Source organism: Anomaloglossus baeobatrachus, chromosome 3, assembly GCF_048569485.1.
Source record: "Anomaloglossus baeobatrachus isolate aAnoBae1 chromosome 3, aAnoBae1.hap1, whole genome shotgun sequence".
Taxonomy (NCBI): Eukaryota; Metazoa; Chordata; class Amphibia; order Anura; family Aromobatidae; genus Anomaloglossus; species Anomaloglossus baeobatrachus.
Window position 1 is genome coordinate 464,778,004 of NC_134355.1, and position 15,232 is coordinate 464,793,235.

The 15,232-nt window shown below is 41.0% G+C and overlaps 1 protein-coding gene across 1 annotated transcript in view; it reads left to right on the forward strand.

The window, feature by feature from the left end:
* The first annotated feature begins 1,213 nt into the window (after positions 1-1,213).
* Positions 1,214-15,232, forward strand: part of LOC142295436 (T-kininogen 2-like) — a 72,077-nt gene continuing 58,058 nt past the window's right edge. The window contains exons 1-4 of the mRNA XM_075338537.1: positions 1,214-1,408; positions 7,197-7,307; positions 7,606-7,693; positions 12,016-12,045. Of these exons, the coding sequence (XP_075194652.1) occupies positions 1,214-1,408; positions 7,197-7,307; positions 7,606-7,693; positions 12,016-12,045 (424 nt within the window). The remainder of the gene's footprint in view (positions 1,409-7,196; positions 7,308-7,605; positions 7,694-12,015; positions 12,046-15,232) is intronic.

Genomic DNA, 15,232 nt, shown 5'->3' on the forward strand with positions numbered 1-15,232 from the left:
TCACCACCAACATCATATTACCTCACACATAAGCTTCTTATACTAACAGTTTATTTTGCTCTTATAGCAACCACTGACAGTTGCTATTAATAGCTTGTAGCTCCCACCTCCATTCAGTTTAATGGAGGCAGGATTTTGGAGAGTAACTGTAAAGCGCGGGGTTAAATTTTCCCGTCAAAACATAGTCTATGACGTTCCCTGAGTCACATGAGGCGTCTGTGTACAATTTAGTGATTGTAAATGCGATGGTGCAAATTCCTTTAGTGGGGACATACATACATACATACAACACACATACACTGAGCTTTATATATTAGGTATATATATATATATACCTAATATATAAAGCTCAGTGTATGTGTGTTGTATGTATGTATGTATGTCCCCACTAAAGGAATTTGCACCATCGCATTTACAATCACTAAATTGTACACAGACGCCTCATGTGACTCAGGGAACGTCATAGACTATGTTTTGACGGGAAAATTTAGAGACTAAAGTTTATTAATTTACAATAAAAAACAATTGTAGAATTTTTTTAAAAAAAAAAATACCACCAGTGTGGGAGTAAACAAAACCAGAGAACAATATATATATATATATATATATATATATTGTTCTCTGGTTTTGTTTACTCCCACACTGGTGGTATTTTTTTTTAAAAAAAATTCTACAATTGTTTTTTATTGTAAATTAATAAACTTTAGTCTTTTATTATAGGAACTTATAGTCCACACTCTTCTTTTCTATGAGATACACACAGAGGTATGAGTATTTTTGGATTGAACCCACAATATATAGTACAATATATTAGATACTCTGTGCTTAATTCTCCTTTTGCCCAGATTACTGGAAATGTGCTTTAACTGGATAAAGAGTATTGTCACATACACTTGCAAATACTAGGAGAATATATTGTGTAATGGTAATATACTGTATATTCTATGAGTTCAGGTACTATTGCACAACTTTAAACACTATGTTCCCTCTGACATGATCTTCAAGGACTTCACAGCCCCCTCACATCATTATTTAGTTAAACCTATGCTGCAGTTTGCATTGTGTGGATTGGTTAACATTTGTCATCAGAGTTCATCGACTATTCTCTGAACAGGCAGTGTTTTGTTTGCCTTTTGTCCCTTTGATGATTGCATAGAATTCACATGTCCAAAATTTCCTAAGTATCCATTAGTCCGGGGAATCAGTGGCTGAAATGAGGCTCCTGCCTATTGTGCTCCTCTTTTGTTATTGTCTCCTTTCTTCCGCTGACCAGGATAGTATTGATGAAGCAGATTGCAATGACAAAAACGTTTTCCATGCAGCAGATGAGGTGCTGAAGTTCTTCAATGACGCAAAAGAAGAGGGGAACCAGTTTGTCTTGTACAGAATCACAGAGGCCAGGAAGAAGGTAGGAGATGGCATTGTGAGAAATAATTAAGCATCAAACTAAAAAGAGTGGAGTAGAGGATCAATAACCATGTTTCATCTAACCACGTAGACAGACATCTGTGTGGAGTCTATATTTTTGTATACATGTGCGTAGATTTTCAGCAAATGTGTACATCAAATAATTTCCTATAACGCTCCTTTGTACAATGTAAATGAAAACATACATGCGTCAAGTGAATATTTTTACTTTTTACTTGTTTCTAGAACATAAATATATGGAGAAGCAGAAGTAGGTTGTGAGCCCTCGTGGGCAGGGTCCTCTCTCCTCCTATACCAGTCTGTCTTGTACTGTTAATAATTGTTGTACGTATACCCTCTTTCACTTGTAAAGCGCCATGGAATAAATGGCGCTATAATAATAAATAATAATAATAATAGGTCTACAGTTATAATAGTTGAGTTATGCTCATGATAATAAACTTGGGTATGGTTTCCTTGAATATTCACAATCTTTGATAAATCCCTCAAAGAAAAGTCTGTCTAGGCAAGGTTTGGTGACCATTGTGGCCATTCAATCAGGCATCATCTACCTATGCAATTATAATAAAAAAAATAATATGAATAAACATAGCACGCCTATCTTCATACCACCCTGTATAACATTGATGATCAAAGCTCATTAGACAATATCCAAACTGTTTTCACTGGCTTCGACAATTACACTGTTGAAACAGCTCATAACTCTCAATTGTCATTGGTGCATATTTAGCTTAATTAGGTCAAATTTAAAAGTCTTTGAAACTGATCTAAGAGCCAGGTGTGTATCTCCTGGTCTAAACTCAACAGTTTCATAGGCATGTATGAGGCTTTTAAGTTCAGGTTGGGAGACTACCGGTCAGTGTAAACATCACTGTCCATACAGGGAAATCTGCCTTAATCCTCAGTGAAAACCCAGATGATCACCCAAAATACGCCTACATGAGTAGGTGGGAATTACGCCTACATGAAAAAGTGGAAGAACGTCTTAGGGAATATCTTATCCCTTGTGTATGGCGGCAGATTTAGAGAAATCCAGCCAAGACATCTATTTGTTACATTACTCACAAAAAGTTAGGGATATTAGGCTTTCCGGTGAAATTTATGGAAAACGTAAAGAAATTCATGCTACAGTGATATTTTATCATGAAAGTAGTGTATAAGGCTGTGGATAAAACAAGCGCAATAGGTTCTTACCCAGTATGAAAGGGAAAAGAGTGAAAAAGCAGGCCGCTCGCCTTGTGTGGTTGTGTGACCTACAACCAGTGCAAAAAAACATTACCAGCTGTCACAAGGTCCACGAGCCCTGAGGCTGAACAAAACAAAAAGGACTCAAATGTGACTCAATCCGCGCTGCTGTGATTAAGATAATTTGTGCAATCCATAGTATAAAAGAAAGGGTGCTTTATTAAAGGGAAGGTATCATAAAAAAAAATAAATAATAATAACTGAAAAAATGTAAAGTAATAATGTTTAAATGTTTTGTTTAAATATTATTTTTTTTTAATTGTGCAAAATATAAAAAAAAAAAATTAAAAAGTTTGATATTTTCCACTGTTAAACACTAGGGGGAGCAGCTTCTGAAATCACACAGGATAGGATTAGATACACGGCTCTGCAGACAGTATCACAAAGGATAGGATTAGATACACAGCTCAGCAGACAGTATTACACAGGATAGGATTAGATACACGGCTCAGCAGACAGTATCACACAGGATAGGATTAGATACACTGCTCAGCAGACAGTATCACACGATAGGATTAGATACACAGCCCTACAGACAGTATCACACAAAATAGGATTAGATACACAGCTCAGCAGACAGTATCACACAGGAGAGGATTAGATACACGGCTCAGCAGACAGTATCACACAGGAGAGGATTAGATACACAGCCCTGCAGACAGTATCAGACAACATAGGATTAGATAAACAGCTCAGCAGACAGTATCACACGACAGGATTAGATACACAGCTCAGCAGACAGTATCACCGGTACACACACGGGTACTCACATGCAGTGGCGCGCGTGCACACACACACACACACACACACACACACAATCACCCCTGATGGGGACCTTGTGCCACACACACACACATACACACACACTCACCCCTGATGGGGACCTTGTGCCATACACACACACACACACACTCACCCCTGATGGGGACCTTGTGCCATACACACACACACAATCACCCCTGATGGGGACCTTGTGCCACACACGCACACACACAATCACCCCTGATGGGGACCTTATGCCACACACACACACCATCACCCCTGATGGGGACCTTATGCTACACACACACACACACACACAATCACCCCTGATGGGGACCTTGTGCCATACACACACACACACACGCACAATCACCCCTGATGGGGACCTTATGCCACACACACACACACACACACACACACACACACACACACCTTTCACATCATTCCTCCCTGTGACCTCCGGTGGGCGCTCCAGGCAGCTGTGCTGCATGCCATCCTCCCCTGCGTCCAGCCGACATTTCATCCATCCGATCGCATACACTCACACATTCAATCGCATACACTCACACATCCGATCGCATACACTCACACATCCGATCGCATACACTCACACATCCGATCGCATACACTCACACATCCGATCGCATACACTCACACATCCGATCGCATACACTCACACACACTCACGATATCGCACATACCTGTACAATCACGCGCACACACTCACAACATCCGGAGATATCACATGCTTCCCATGTGATCCTCTCGCAGGTCCTGGAAGCTCACTGCACAGCATCGCAAGTGCCGACACACACTCACAATCACCCCTGATGGGGACCTTGTGACACACACACACACACAGCAGCGGCAGGCAGAGCTGGGGGAGCTGCGGCAGCCGGCAGAGCGGGGACTTGGGAGAACGGAGGGAGAGGGGTGTCATTGGAGACGGTAACGGCGGGGGGAGGGGCGGCGGCAGTAGCTGGGGCAGAGCAGGGGCTGGGGAGAATGGAGAGATGGGATGTCATCGGAGACAGTAACGAGGGGAGGGGAGGGGAGGGAAGGCGGCCCGTACTCACACATCCCGGCGGGTGACAGGGGTAAAGTGGAGCAAACAGCACACGCTGTGAGCTCCACAATGATGGCACTGGTCTCCTCCCTCTGTTGTGTTCTGGACAGCCCAGGGGGCGCGTCCAGGTCACAGCAGACGCCCACTGTAACGTACTTCATGGGGTCGGAGCGCTACTATCAGTCTATGCACAGGGGCTGCCATAAAGGAAGGAGTTACTGTCGTTACACACACGGCAAATCCAGCATGGCATCCCCCAGTGCCTCCAGTAAAATAAGAATTACATAAAAACTAAATAAGCTGCGATTTTCATTTTGTATTAGAAATACTTGATTTCATAATCACTATTTTTAATACTAAAATAAAAAACCGCGACACCTTCCCTTTAAGGCGTTTTGAAGTGATTCCCCACTTCTTCCTTAGAATAGGTACCACCCGTGCCTGTTAACCCCTTAGATCGCGTTGTTCACCGCCGCTATCCGCGTCGTGACGCGATCACGTAGCGTTAATTTGTTGCCATGACAGTATGGGGTCAGATGATGACCATGTCACTGCCATGACGTGTTTCCCATGATTGCTAGTAGAGTGCTTGCACTCAAAGTAACAGCATTTCTCCTAATCAGAGTGATGCTAAAGCATCGCTCTGATCAGGAGAAGTAATCAGATGCTGCAGTCATAAAGTCCCCTAATGGGTCTAGTAAATCAATAAGTAGAAAAAAAGAATTTAAAAAAAATAAAAAAAATTCAAAACTTCTAAAAGTTTTATAAGAAAAAGACTAGGTATGAAGAGTTTGTTTCTTACACATGATAAATCTATGTTAATAGAAAAAGTATTCAAATTATCTCTCCTGGACAGGAGACAAACTCTAGCGCAGCGCCACCTATTGGAAGTAGCGATCCTAAAAGTTAAATGTGGATTTTTAACAATCCTTTACATATAACTTAGGATATATATGGCAGATCAGAATCCCAATTTGCAGACATGGTGTTTCAGGGTGCTTGCCCCTCGTGAGTGCAAAGTATGGGGTGTCTGATCTGGCTCATGAGAAGCTTTTAGAAAAAGTATGTATTGCAACTGTTCTTATTTTTATGCTTTTGGAATATCTTTTCTACATTCAACACTTTATGAAAACTCAAAAAAATTTCAATTAGAAAAAAAAAATCTCCAACATTTGCTCAATGGTTAGGGCAAAGCCATCATCATGTTTATATTCCTCCATGGATCTTATGTTGCAATAATACTTTGTTGCAGAACTGCTTTGTGGAATTTTCAACCCAAATTTCACAATAAATATGTGCAAACCCAGCAGTAGAACAATCACTATCCTGTGTACATAAAAGCTTGCTTGCTTTTAGAAATATTGGCATGTTGTAATCCTTGGTGTTGTTAGACAACATTCAGATTGGTTTAGAAAACCTGTGTATAAGATATGGTCGTTTATACCATGCAATAACCTCAATGTATAGATTATGTTTCTAATTAACAGAGTTGTAACTTAAAGCTCCTGGAACTAGTGAATAAGTGATGGGCAGACCTGGACTATAAAAGTCCGAATCCGCGCGGTTTCAAAGGTACTTGCCGGACCCGGGACCAGGATTCTGGGTATTGATCTGGATTTGGCACTCAGGAAATTAAAAAAAAGTAAAGTAAAAATAAACAAAATAGGAATGAACCAAACGCTTCAACTTACCAAGGCTCTGGCGCGGCTATACATTGATCCCGCGGCCACTCCTTCACTTCCTGAGCTGCTCATTATTGCTCGTCCATATGCACTGCTTACATAACTTATATGGGGATCGGAATCTGGCCCAGAACCAGATTTTAAAAACTGGATCACTGGTATCCACTGGTCCTGGTTATCTGCAAGTCCACTCATCACTACTAGTGAACTAGTGTCTGTGCCATCAAAGAAACTTGGGCCTCCTAAGGCACCCAAAGGCTTCCCCAAATCATAAGAAGGTCCTTCTTATGATTTGGGGAGGCCTTTAGGCCTGGTTAGTCCTCGTGCATATGTTGAGTATTTGGTGAGGTTTTTTAGCTCTATATTTGTAGCCAAAACCAGGAGTGGGTAAAAAATGGCGAAGTGATGAACGTGTTTCTATTATACTTTCCCTCTGATTGTTCCACTCCTTCTTTTGGCTTACAAATACAGAGGTAAAAAACTCACTAAATGCTGAACATGTGCACGTAGCCTTAGGCACCAGTCCATGTGTGCAAATAAACTAAGTGACAGACAGAAGCAGATGAGGATGAGATAAAGAAAATGCTCATGGTTTTATGCATTATCGTGATAAAGAGCAAGACTTCACTGTGTCAACCTTGTAGAGCTTTGACTTTCTTTTTGCATTATTTATTTTCTTGGCTTTGGATGTGGTAGGAGACAGTGATCATGCATGTTCTGGAGAGACAGAGGTGTACAAGTAGAAGAAATAAGTGACCTCTACTGATCCAATACGCTGAGAAGTCCAGATGATATATGATTTAGGGAAATAGCTATCATATGAAGTTTATTTTATACTGTGGGCTCTAAGCAGATAAATAGGTTAAGTTAAGAAACTTAAAAGACGAGTGTTTAAAGTCCAAACTGAGTTCAGAATAGGGTATATGTCTTTATTTTATTTATTTCTTTTCAAATTATAACGTACAGAATAGTGCATGACATTCTAGCTAAATTTCCATTTTTTTTCTATTTAGGAAGAAACTGGCAAATTGCATATATTTATCAATTTCAAGATACAGGAAAGTGTGTGTCCAGTAAGAAATGGCGTATATTGGAAAACATGTGCCTTCAAAGTCAGCGACACTGTAAGTTAAAAGAAATCCAATTTAATGGCTTGGCTTTTATATATTTATTTTTAGTTACTGTAAATGTATTTGAATAAATATGAGACTGTAGAAAATAAGAATGATGCATGCAGACTGAATTTTGTGATATCTCTGGTATTGCATCCCTGCCCCATTCAAATCAGTGATTCTGAGCTGAAATAACAGGCTAAGCCTATGGACAAGAGTGAAAAAATGGCTCTAGTATCTGGTCTTTTTTCTAAAATCTAATTTTTCTAAAAAAATATTTTGAGTTACTGAATCTTTTCTTGTTTTCCAGGACTATGGTAAATGCTCAGCACATGTTTTATTCAATAAAGAATTAAAAAGTGTGGATATTATTAACCAGAATTGTTCTACTGTAAAAGGTATGTACAATACAGTATAAAGAATTGTGCATTATACAGGGACACTCATTTTTAAAAAGATCATATTTATTAGAGAATATTATTGATGGGCTTCAGAGCCTATTGATCCAATTACATAATGGTATGTTCTAGTTTGCCTCTTTTCATGTTGGTGGTGCCACCAAGAACTCTTTAGGTCCACTGTAAGCTGTGGTAGTGTGGCGCCCCTGACCTGGTCAGGCACCACTGAGTACTGCACCCATGCTGGGGGCAGTACAAGACAGGTAATCCAGAAGGCTGACCGAGGCGTGACTACACAGGCGCATAGTAATCAGGTCTCACACATGTACCTTTGGGAGGACTCCTGAGAGCTTCCAGGAGGGGGCGTGGCCTCCATGTCCACTCAATGGGTGTGGTGGAGAGCCTGGCAGCTTGCAAAGAATGTGTTAGTGCTTATGTAAAGAGATTTTTTTTTTTTCATTTTAAAACTAGAAATGTAATTTAAATAGATTTTGTAATAGGACTCATGCCCCTATTTTGCTGCTTTTATTGAAAATTAAAGTGCTAAAGTGTGTTTTAATGCTTAATCTAATACTAAATATTCGGAGTACAGCTCTCCCAACTATGAGTACAGGTTAAGAAGAGTATTCCTAGTATGTGCTCAGCCCTTTTTATATGTATAGCAGTCAGAGAGAGTGCAGGAGTTGAGACTACACCGCAATCTCACTGTGACGGTAGCGTGCCCTTCTCTGTAAACCTTGTATAGGATATGCTGCAGTTAAGGCCCAGTCACACACAACGACTTACCAGCGATCCCGAAAACGATGCGACCTGATAGGGATCGCAGATAAGTCGCTGGGAGGTCGCAGGTGAGATGTCACACAGTCAGACCTTACAAACGATGCAGGAACAATACAGGTCGCAGTAGCGACCTGTATAACGATCTCAGCAGTCACTGTGATCCTGTCACACAGTGTCAAACACAGCGATGTGTCCTGCCCAGCAGGACGTCGCCTTTGAAGAAAATGACCTGGACCATTCAGCAACGACCAGCGATCTCACAGCAGGGGCCTGATCGCTGGTAGGTGTCACACATAACGAGATCGCTAACGGGATCGCTACTGTGTCACCAAAACGGTGACTCAGCTGCGATCTCGCTAGCGATCTCGTTATGTGTGACAGTACCTTTACAGTTGTCAGCTGAGCAGCAGGCTGACTATCTATTTTCAATAAAAGATCTCCAGCATCCTCACTCCTTCCTACACAACACTTTCACTGGGACTGTAATCTGTCTGAAAATAGAAGGATAATACACAACCTATAGTCCTCCATATAAAATAATGCACCACCCATAGTTCTCCATATATATTGCACCCTAGTGTAATGACAAATTTTTTTTTTTATGAAACCATGTGCAGTTGAGGAACTTTTATGGGTAATTTAAGAATAAGTATTGCTTTTTTTGTTTTTTAAAAAAAAGTTCCCCCTTTCATTCAAATAAGGCAAAAATTATTTTCCCCCCAAAAAAGGACATGCAATTTTGCATTATTAAAACGATAATACTAATAACTAAGCAACTTTTATTATTCGTTTTTTAACAAATACGGTATAGAACAGTTAATTATAAGTACAATATGTACAAAAGAAGTGTTTAAAAATTACTTTTTCCTATGAATTTTAGATTCAAAAATTCAATTTTTTTTAATTTCGCATGTAGTTCCTCCATCACTTTTAGGGTATGTGCGCACGTTGCTTTTTACCTGCTTTTTACCTGCCTTTTTGCGGCTTTTTCTTCTGCGCTGTTTAATGCCAAAATGGATGTGTTCTTCTATTCAAGCAAAGTCTATGGGAATTTGGGTTTCTTGTTCACACTATGTTGTTCAAAATGCTGCCTTTTTGAGGCAGAACTTTGGTCAAAAACTCAGCTTTTCAAAGAAGCAACATGTCAATTGTTTTTGCCATTTGGGTTTTGCACTGCAAAGCTGAGTTTTTGACCAAAGTTCAGCCACAAAAAGGCAGCATTTTGAACAACATAGTGTGAACAAGAAACCCAAATTCCCATAGACTTTGCTTGAATAGAAGAACACATCCATTTTGGCATTAAACAGCGCAGAAGAAAAAGCAGCAAAAAAGCAGGTAAAAAGCAGGTAAAAAGCAACGTGCGCACATACCCTTACAGCACGTTCAGCATTTTGGTTAGATCTGGGAATGTCAATTAATGACTCCTCGACCAACCAGTGCGCCTTCAAACACTTAATTGCCTTCTTGTACTTTGTCTTGGTGAGTGAGGTTAACAGTTCATTGAAGGACACTTCGTTGTAGTGCTTGCTCTTTTCTATTTCGGTGTGCGTTCAGGAGATGACGCGGAAGAAGAGGTTGGCTTTGGAGTCTCGGGTAAAGATTCAGAGACAGTATCATGTGTGGGTTGCGATTGCGAAGTGCTGGCTTGAGCTTGAAATATTGATAGTCGGATTCGTTTTCTTGGAGGAATTGATTCCAAAGGAGCTTGTTTGAGCGTCGAATAACCAACCTTGCCTCCACTCTCAACTTGCCTCAGGTAGAGCTCTTTATCCTCCGAGTTTTTCCATCCTCCATTAACGTTGGTGACATCAAATAACTGAGAAAGTGTTGCAGTGAATTTATCAGAAGGTTTCTTTTTGTTTTTGTCATTTAGATCAATCAGACGATTGAGTTTCTTTCTGATGAGTGCACTGGATAAAAGTGGGAAGTCTAGAGTTTCCCTCCAGAGCAATTCTATATCCATTATCATATTTTTTATTCGATCCAGTCGCCGTTTCTCGCTGTTGAACAGAAAACTGAAGTTTCCAAGAATTTGGCAGTTCGTTGGCATCCGCGTGAGATTGGAGAGCTTTTCAACATATGGAATACTTGGATCCCTTTTCTGTTGAGAATAGGAGGGCAGATTCCTCGTCCAGATAGACCTGTTTGCCTTTACACTGTTGCTGGAATTTCTAGAAGATATTTTCTGAGTGACCTGCACTTCTTGATCGTAAGACTTGAAGCTTTGCACTGAAAATGAAAAGACAATACTAAATTCCAAAATATTTTAAAATATTCCAGAATGTTCTAGATGTGAATAAAATACCACTTTTTTTTACAACTTAGAAAGATATTTTCTTTATAGATCAAAAACAATATTAAATTAAGATTTTTATATTGATTAAAATATTAATGAATATTTTAATCAATATAATCTCTATGTTTTACCTTTGATTGATCTTTACTTGAAGAAACTATTATGGACAAAATATCGTATTAAATTCCTCAAACAAATTATGATATTTGTCTCACTTTCTTTATAGATCTTTCACTGAACTACCAGACCTACCCCTGTACGCACTCTTTCATATCAACATTTACTTTCTTATTTTCTTTCCCAATATTACTTAGAAATCTATAAACATTTACACTATTTATTACGATAATTTTATAACTTATTCACTTCATTTACACTTTTTAAATTAAAAAACTTATTCACAGTAAAATTCACTTTCTAGTATCCAAGATGGCTGCCTGACTCCAAATGTACCACATGCTTTTCAATTCTTTCAGCTCTTCTTATAGCACATGTTTGTAAGGCTAGATCTAACTTTTAAAGAAAACGTTAAATATAATTTTTTAATGGGTAACAATTAAAAATATCATTTTTTTCACTAGATTATTCTTATTCTAGATGTTCTAAATTATTCCTGAATATTCTAAATCATTCCAGAATCTTCAAAAAATTAAAACACGAAAAATCGTTGATTTGAAAATTTTGAAATGAAAAAGAGAGGGAACTTTTTTGAATATTTTACAAATTTGATGATACTAATGTCATTTGAATGCAATTGTTCCTCAAATGTAAGGGGTTTCATTTTCGTTTTGCAAAATTTTTAAAATAGTCATCACCCTATTGCACACCCTATAGTCATCCATATAGTTTAATGCACCCCCATAGTCTCATAGTCTTCCATATAGTATAATGCACCCTATTGCACACCGTATCGTCCTCCATACAAAATAATACACCCCATAGTCCTTCATATAGTATATTGCACACCCTATAGTCCTCCATATAGTATAATGCAGCCCCCTTAGTCTTCCATATAGTATAATATACCCCCTTAGTCCTCCATGTAGTATAATGTAAACCCTCTTGTCCTCCGTATAAAATATGCACTCCCTATAATCCTCCATATAGTATAATGCAGACCTCATATTCAGCCATGTAAAAACACCAATATATTTCATCATTGGGTTTTCCTGGATAACATATTCCAACATAAATTAGAATTACTTCCAAGTGTTCAATAAATTCTGACTGTATTTGCTTTTTTCAGAGAAAAGTACACAAGCACCAATCCAACCAGGTGAACTTGCTTTTCATCTTTTATAATGCTTCTGCTTGCAAGATATATTTCTAAGCTTGTTTTTTTGGCATACAACAATTGTACAGTGCATCACTGTGGGAAGGAAAAACATGGGTTTCAAGAGCATATATCAATAAGGCTTGCGATTGCTTTCAAATAATGTGTTAAGGGTGCTTTACACGCTGCGACATCACTAACGATATATCGTTGGGGTCATGGTGTTTGTGACTCACATCCGGCTTCGTTAGGGACATCGCAGCGTATGACAGCTAGGAGCGACGATCAACGATCGCAAAAACGGCAAAAATCGTTGATCGTTGACAAGTTGCTCCTAATCATAATGTCGTTGGTGTTTCATTCCACAGGTTGTTCGTCGTTCCTGCGGCGCCACACATCGCTGTGTGTGACACCGCAGAAACGACGAACATCATCCTACCTGCGTCCACCGGAAAGGAGGAAGAAAGGAGGTGGGCAGCATGTTCCGGCCGCTCATCTCCTCCCCTCCTCTTCTATTGGGCGGCCATTTTGTGACGCTGCTGTGACGCCGAACGCACCTCCCCCTTGAAGGAGGGATTGTTCGGCGGCAACAGCGATGTCGCTGAACAGGTATGTGCGTGTGACGCTGCCGTAACAATATTGTTCGCTACGGCAGCGATCACCACATGTTGCACGAACGACGGGGGCGGGTGCTATCACTCGCTAGCGATGTCGCAGCGTGTAAAGCACCCTTTAGAGTTTACTTAAAGAGATTTATTTATTTTTTTCATTTTTAAACTAGAAGTGTAATTTAAAGACATTTTGTAATAGAGTTAACCCCCCTATTATGCTGCTTTTCTGAAGAATATAAGTGCTAAAGTGTGTTTTAATAAATACCCACATCTATACTCCACATTCGGAGTACGGATCTCTCAACTATGAGTGCAGGGGAAGTAGAGTATTCATAGTGTGTGCTCAGTCTCTTTATATGTATAACAGTCAAAGTGGGAGGAGTGCACACAAAGCGATCTGACTGTGACAGTAGCGTGCCCTTTTCTATAAACCTTGTATAGGAGAGAATATGCTACAATTGCGGTTGTCAGCAGAGCCACAGACTGACAGTCTGTTTCCCACAAATGTGCTCCAGGATCCTCGCTCCTGCACAGCACTTTCATTGTGACTGTAATCTGCCTGGAATCAAAAGAATAATGCACACCCTATAGTCCTTCATATAAAATAATGCACCCTCCATAGTCCTCCATATAGTATAATGCACCCCCATAGTTCTCCATATAATATAATACACCCCTCATATTCCTCCATATAGTATATTGCACCCCCCCATAGTTCTCCATATAATATAATTCACTTACCATAGTCCTCCATATAGTATACTGTACCCCCTATAGTCCTCCATATAGTATGATGCACCCACCATAGTCCTCTATATAGTATAATGCACCCCAATAGTTCTACATATAGTATAATGCACCCCTTAGCCCTCCTTATAGTATAATGCACATCCCCATAGTCAGCCGGTCGCATTGAAATTGTCAAGTTTAGATGATTTTATCTAGTGTGTATGATGGTTTTTTCATTAATGTAGATGTATCACCCCGCGCTCAGCTGCAGCCGAGCTGCTCGGATCCGGGCTCGTCGGTGGGTGGCTTGAGCGCCTCCGGACCCAGGGTCACGTCACTCTGAAAGGATGCTGGCGCTACATAGGGGGTTGGTAGGTAGGTTTACGGCCGTGGCCGTGGTTTGAGTTAAGTTCGTGACACCACCCACGGGTTGTGGTGAATGTAGACACCACCGCTGCTGTTTACTAGGTCCCCAGGGACAGTGTTGCGCAGCCAAGTGTTGACCCCTCCGCGGGTAGGGGATGATGGTCCCGGGGCCCGGTTGTGAGGGTGCGGGCGGATTGGTGTGGTGCGGGGCAGTGCGCAGCCCGAAGACACAGTGGTACTCACTCTGACAGATACACCGGAGTCTCTGGTAAACCAAAAAGATGGTGGTCGGTGCCCGCAGCCGGCTGCGTCTGGTCCCCCACCCGGTTTGGTGGTCCCCGCCTTTCTTCTGCACCTTGTTTTGTAGCTGTGGACTGCCTGCGCTTCAGCGACGGGAGTCCACTCCCCGGCTGTGTGTGTCGGGAGAGCCCATTTGCCTGCAGACGCTGGCCCGTGGGATCTCTCTGCCAGTGTGGTGGCTTTCTATCCCCCTCGGTGGGCTGTTGTTTTCAGTCGGGACTTGGGTGGGAAAGGACCTAAGGTCCAGACCTCAATCAGTGAATTAACTTAGTCCGATAGATTCGGGACCTCATTTCAGGGTCTGAGTACCCCCCTGTGTGCTCCGGTACCGGCGGGCCACTACCCTGTCCCGGTCCCTTACGGTTCCACTGGTCGTCTTCCTGGCTCCTGCAGGCGGGGACCACCGACTGTCTCCTAGCCGAGGTACCAGGGCTACGACCCTGGCACCTGTCAGTCTGTCCCAGGCCTTTACCACAGGCCTGACCTCCTCACTCCTGAACACTACAAACTGATCCGAACTGAACTCCTTGTTTCCTGCATCAGGCCCTCTGAACTCCTCGGTGGGCATGCCAACCACCTGGCTCCGGCCCCCTGGTGTGTCCATTAAGCACTGAGGGAGGTGAGTAGGGTTTATGTGGTTTGGCTGGTGTTACCTTATGTGGGACTGGTGTTTGTGCAAGGGCCTGTCTGTGACTACCTGGCTAGTCCAGGGATTCACATAGACAACAGTCATCTTGATTTGCTCTTGTAGATCCGCACCCACTTAATTAATCGGGTACTACAAATTCTGATATTTTTGTCATACTCACCAAATATGGCATAAATATATGATAAAGGTCTCACAACAAGGATGCACACTTCAGTTAAAAGTAACCAACTGTATATCCACTGAGCACAAGCAAGGCAAAGAATGATTGCATTCACTTCTTTGTTACGCAGCATGCTGCCTCTGCTTTTTGTTCATAACAGACAGACAGACAGTCTTGTGCTCCCACTCCTCCATTTTATCTTCACCTGTAAATGTATTTGAGCAGAGTACCCCTTTCAGTTAATATGTATGTACTATACAATATGGGGATGTTATTGTGGTATTATATAGGGGATTTGGGCATATTTGTGCTGTGTCATATTAGACATATTATGGTGTTTAGTAAGAAGTCTCAGCAAAATTATTATTACAGTAT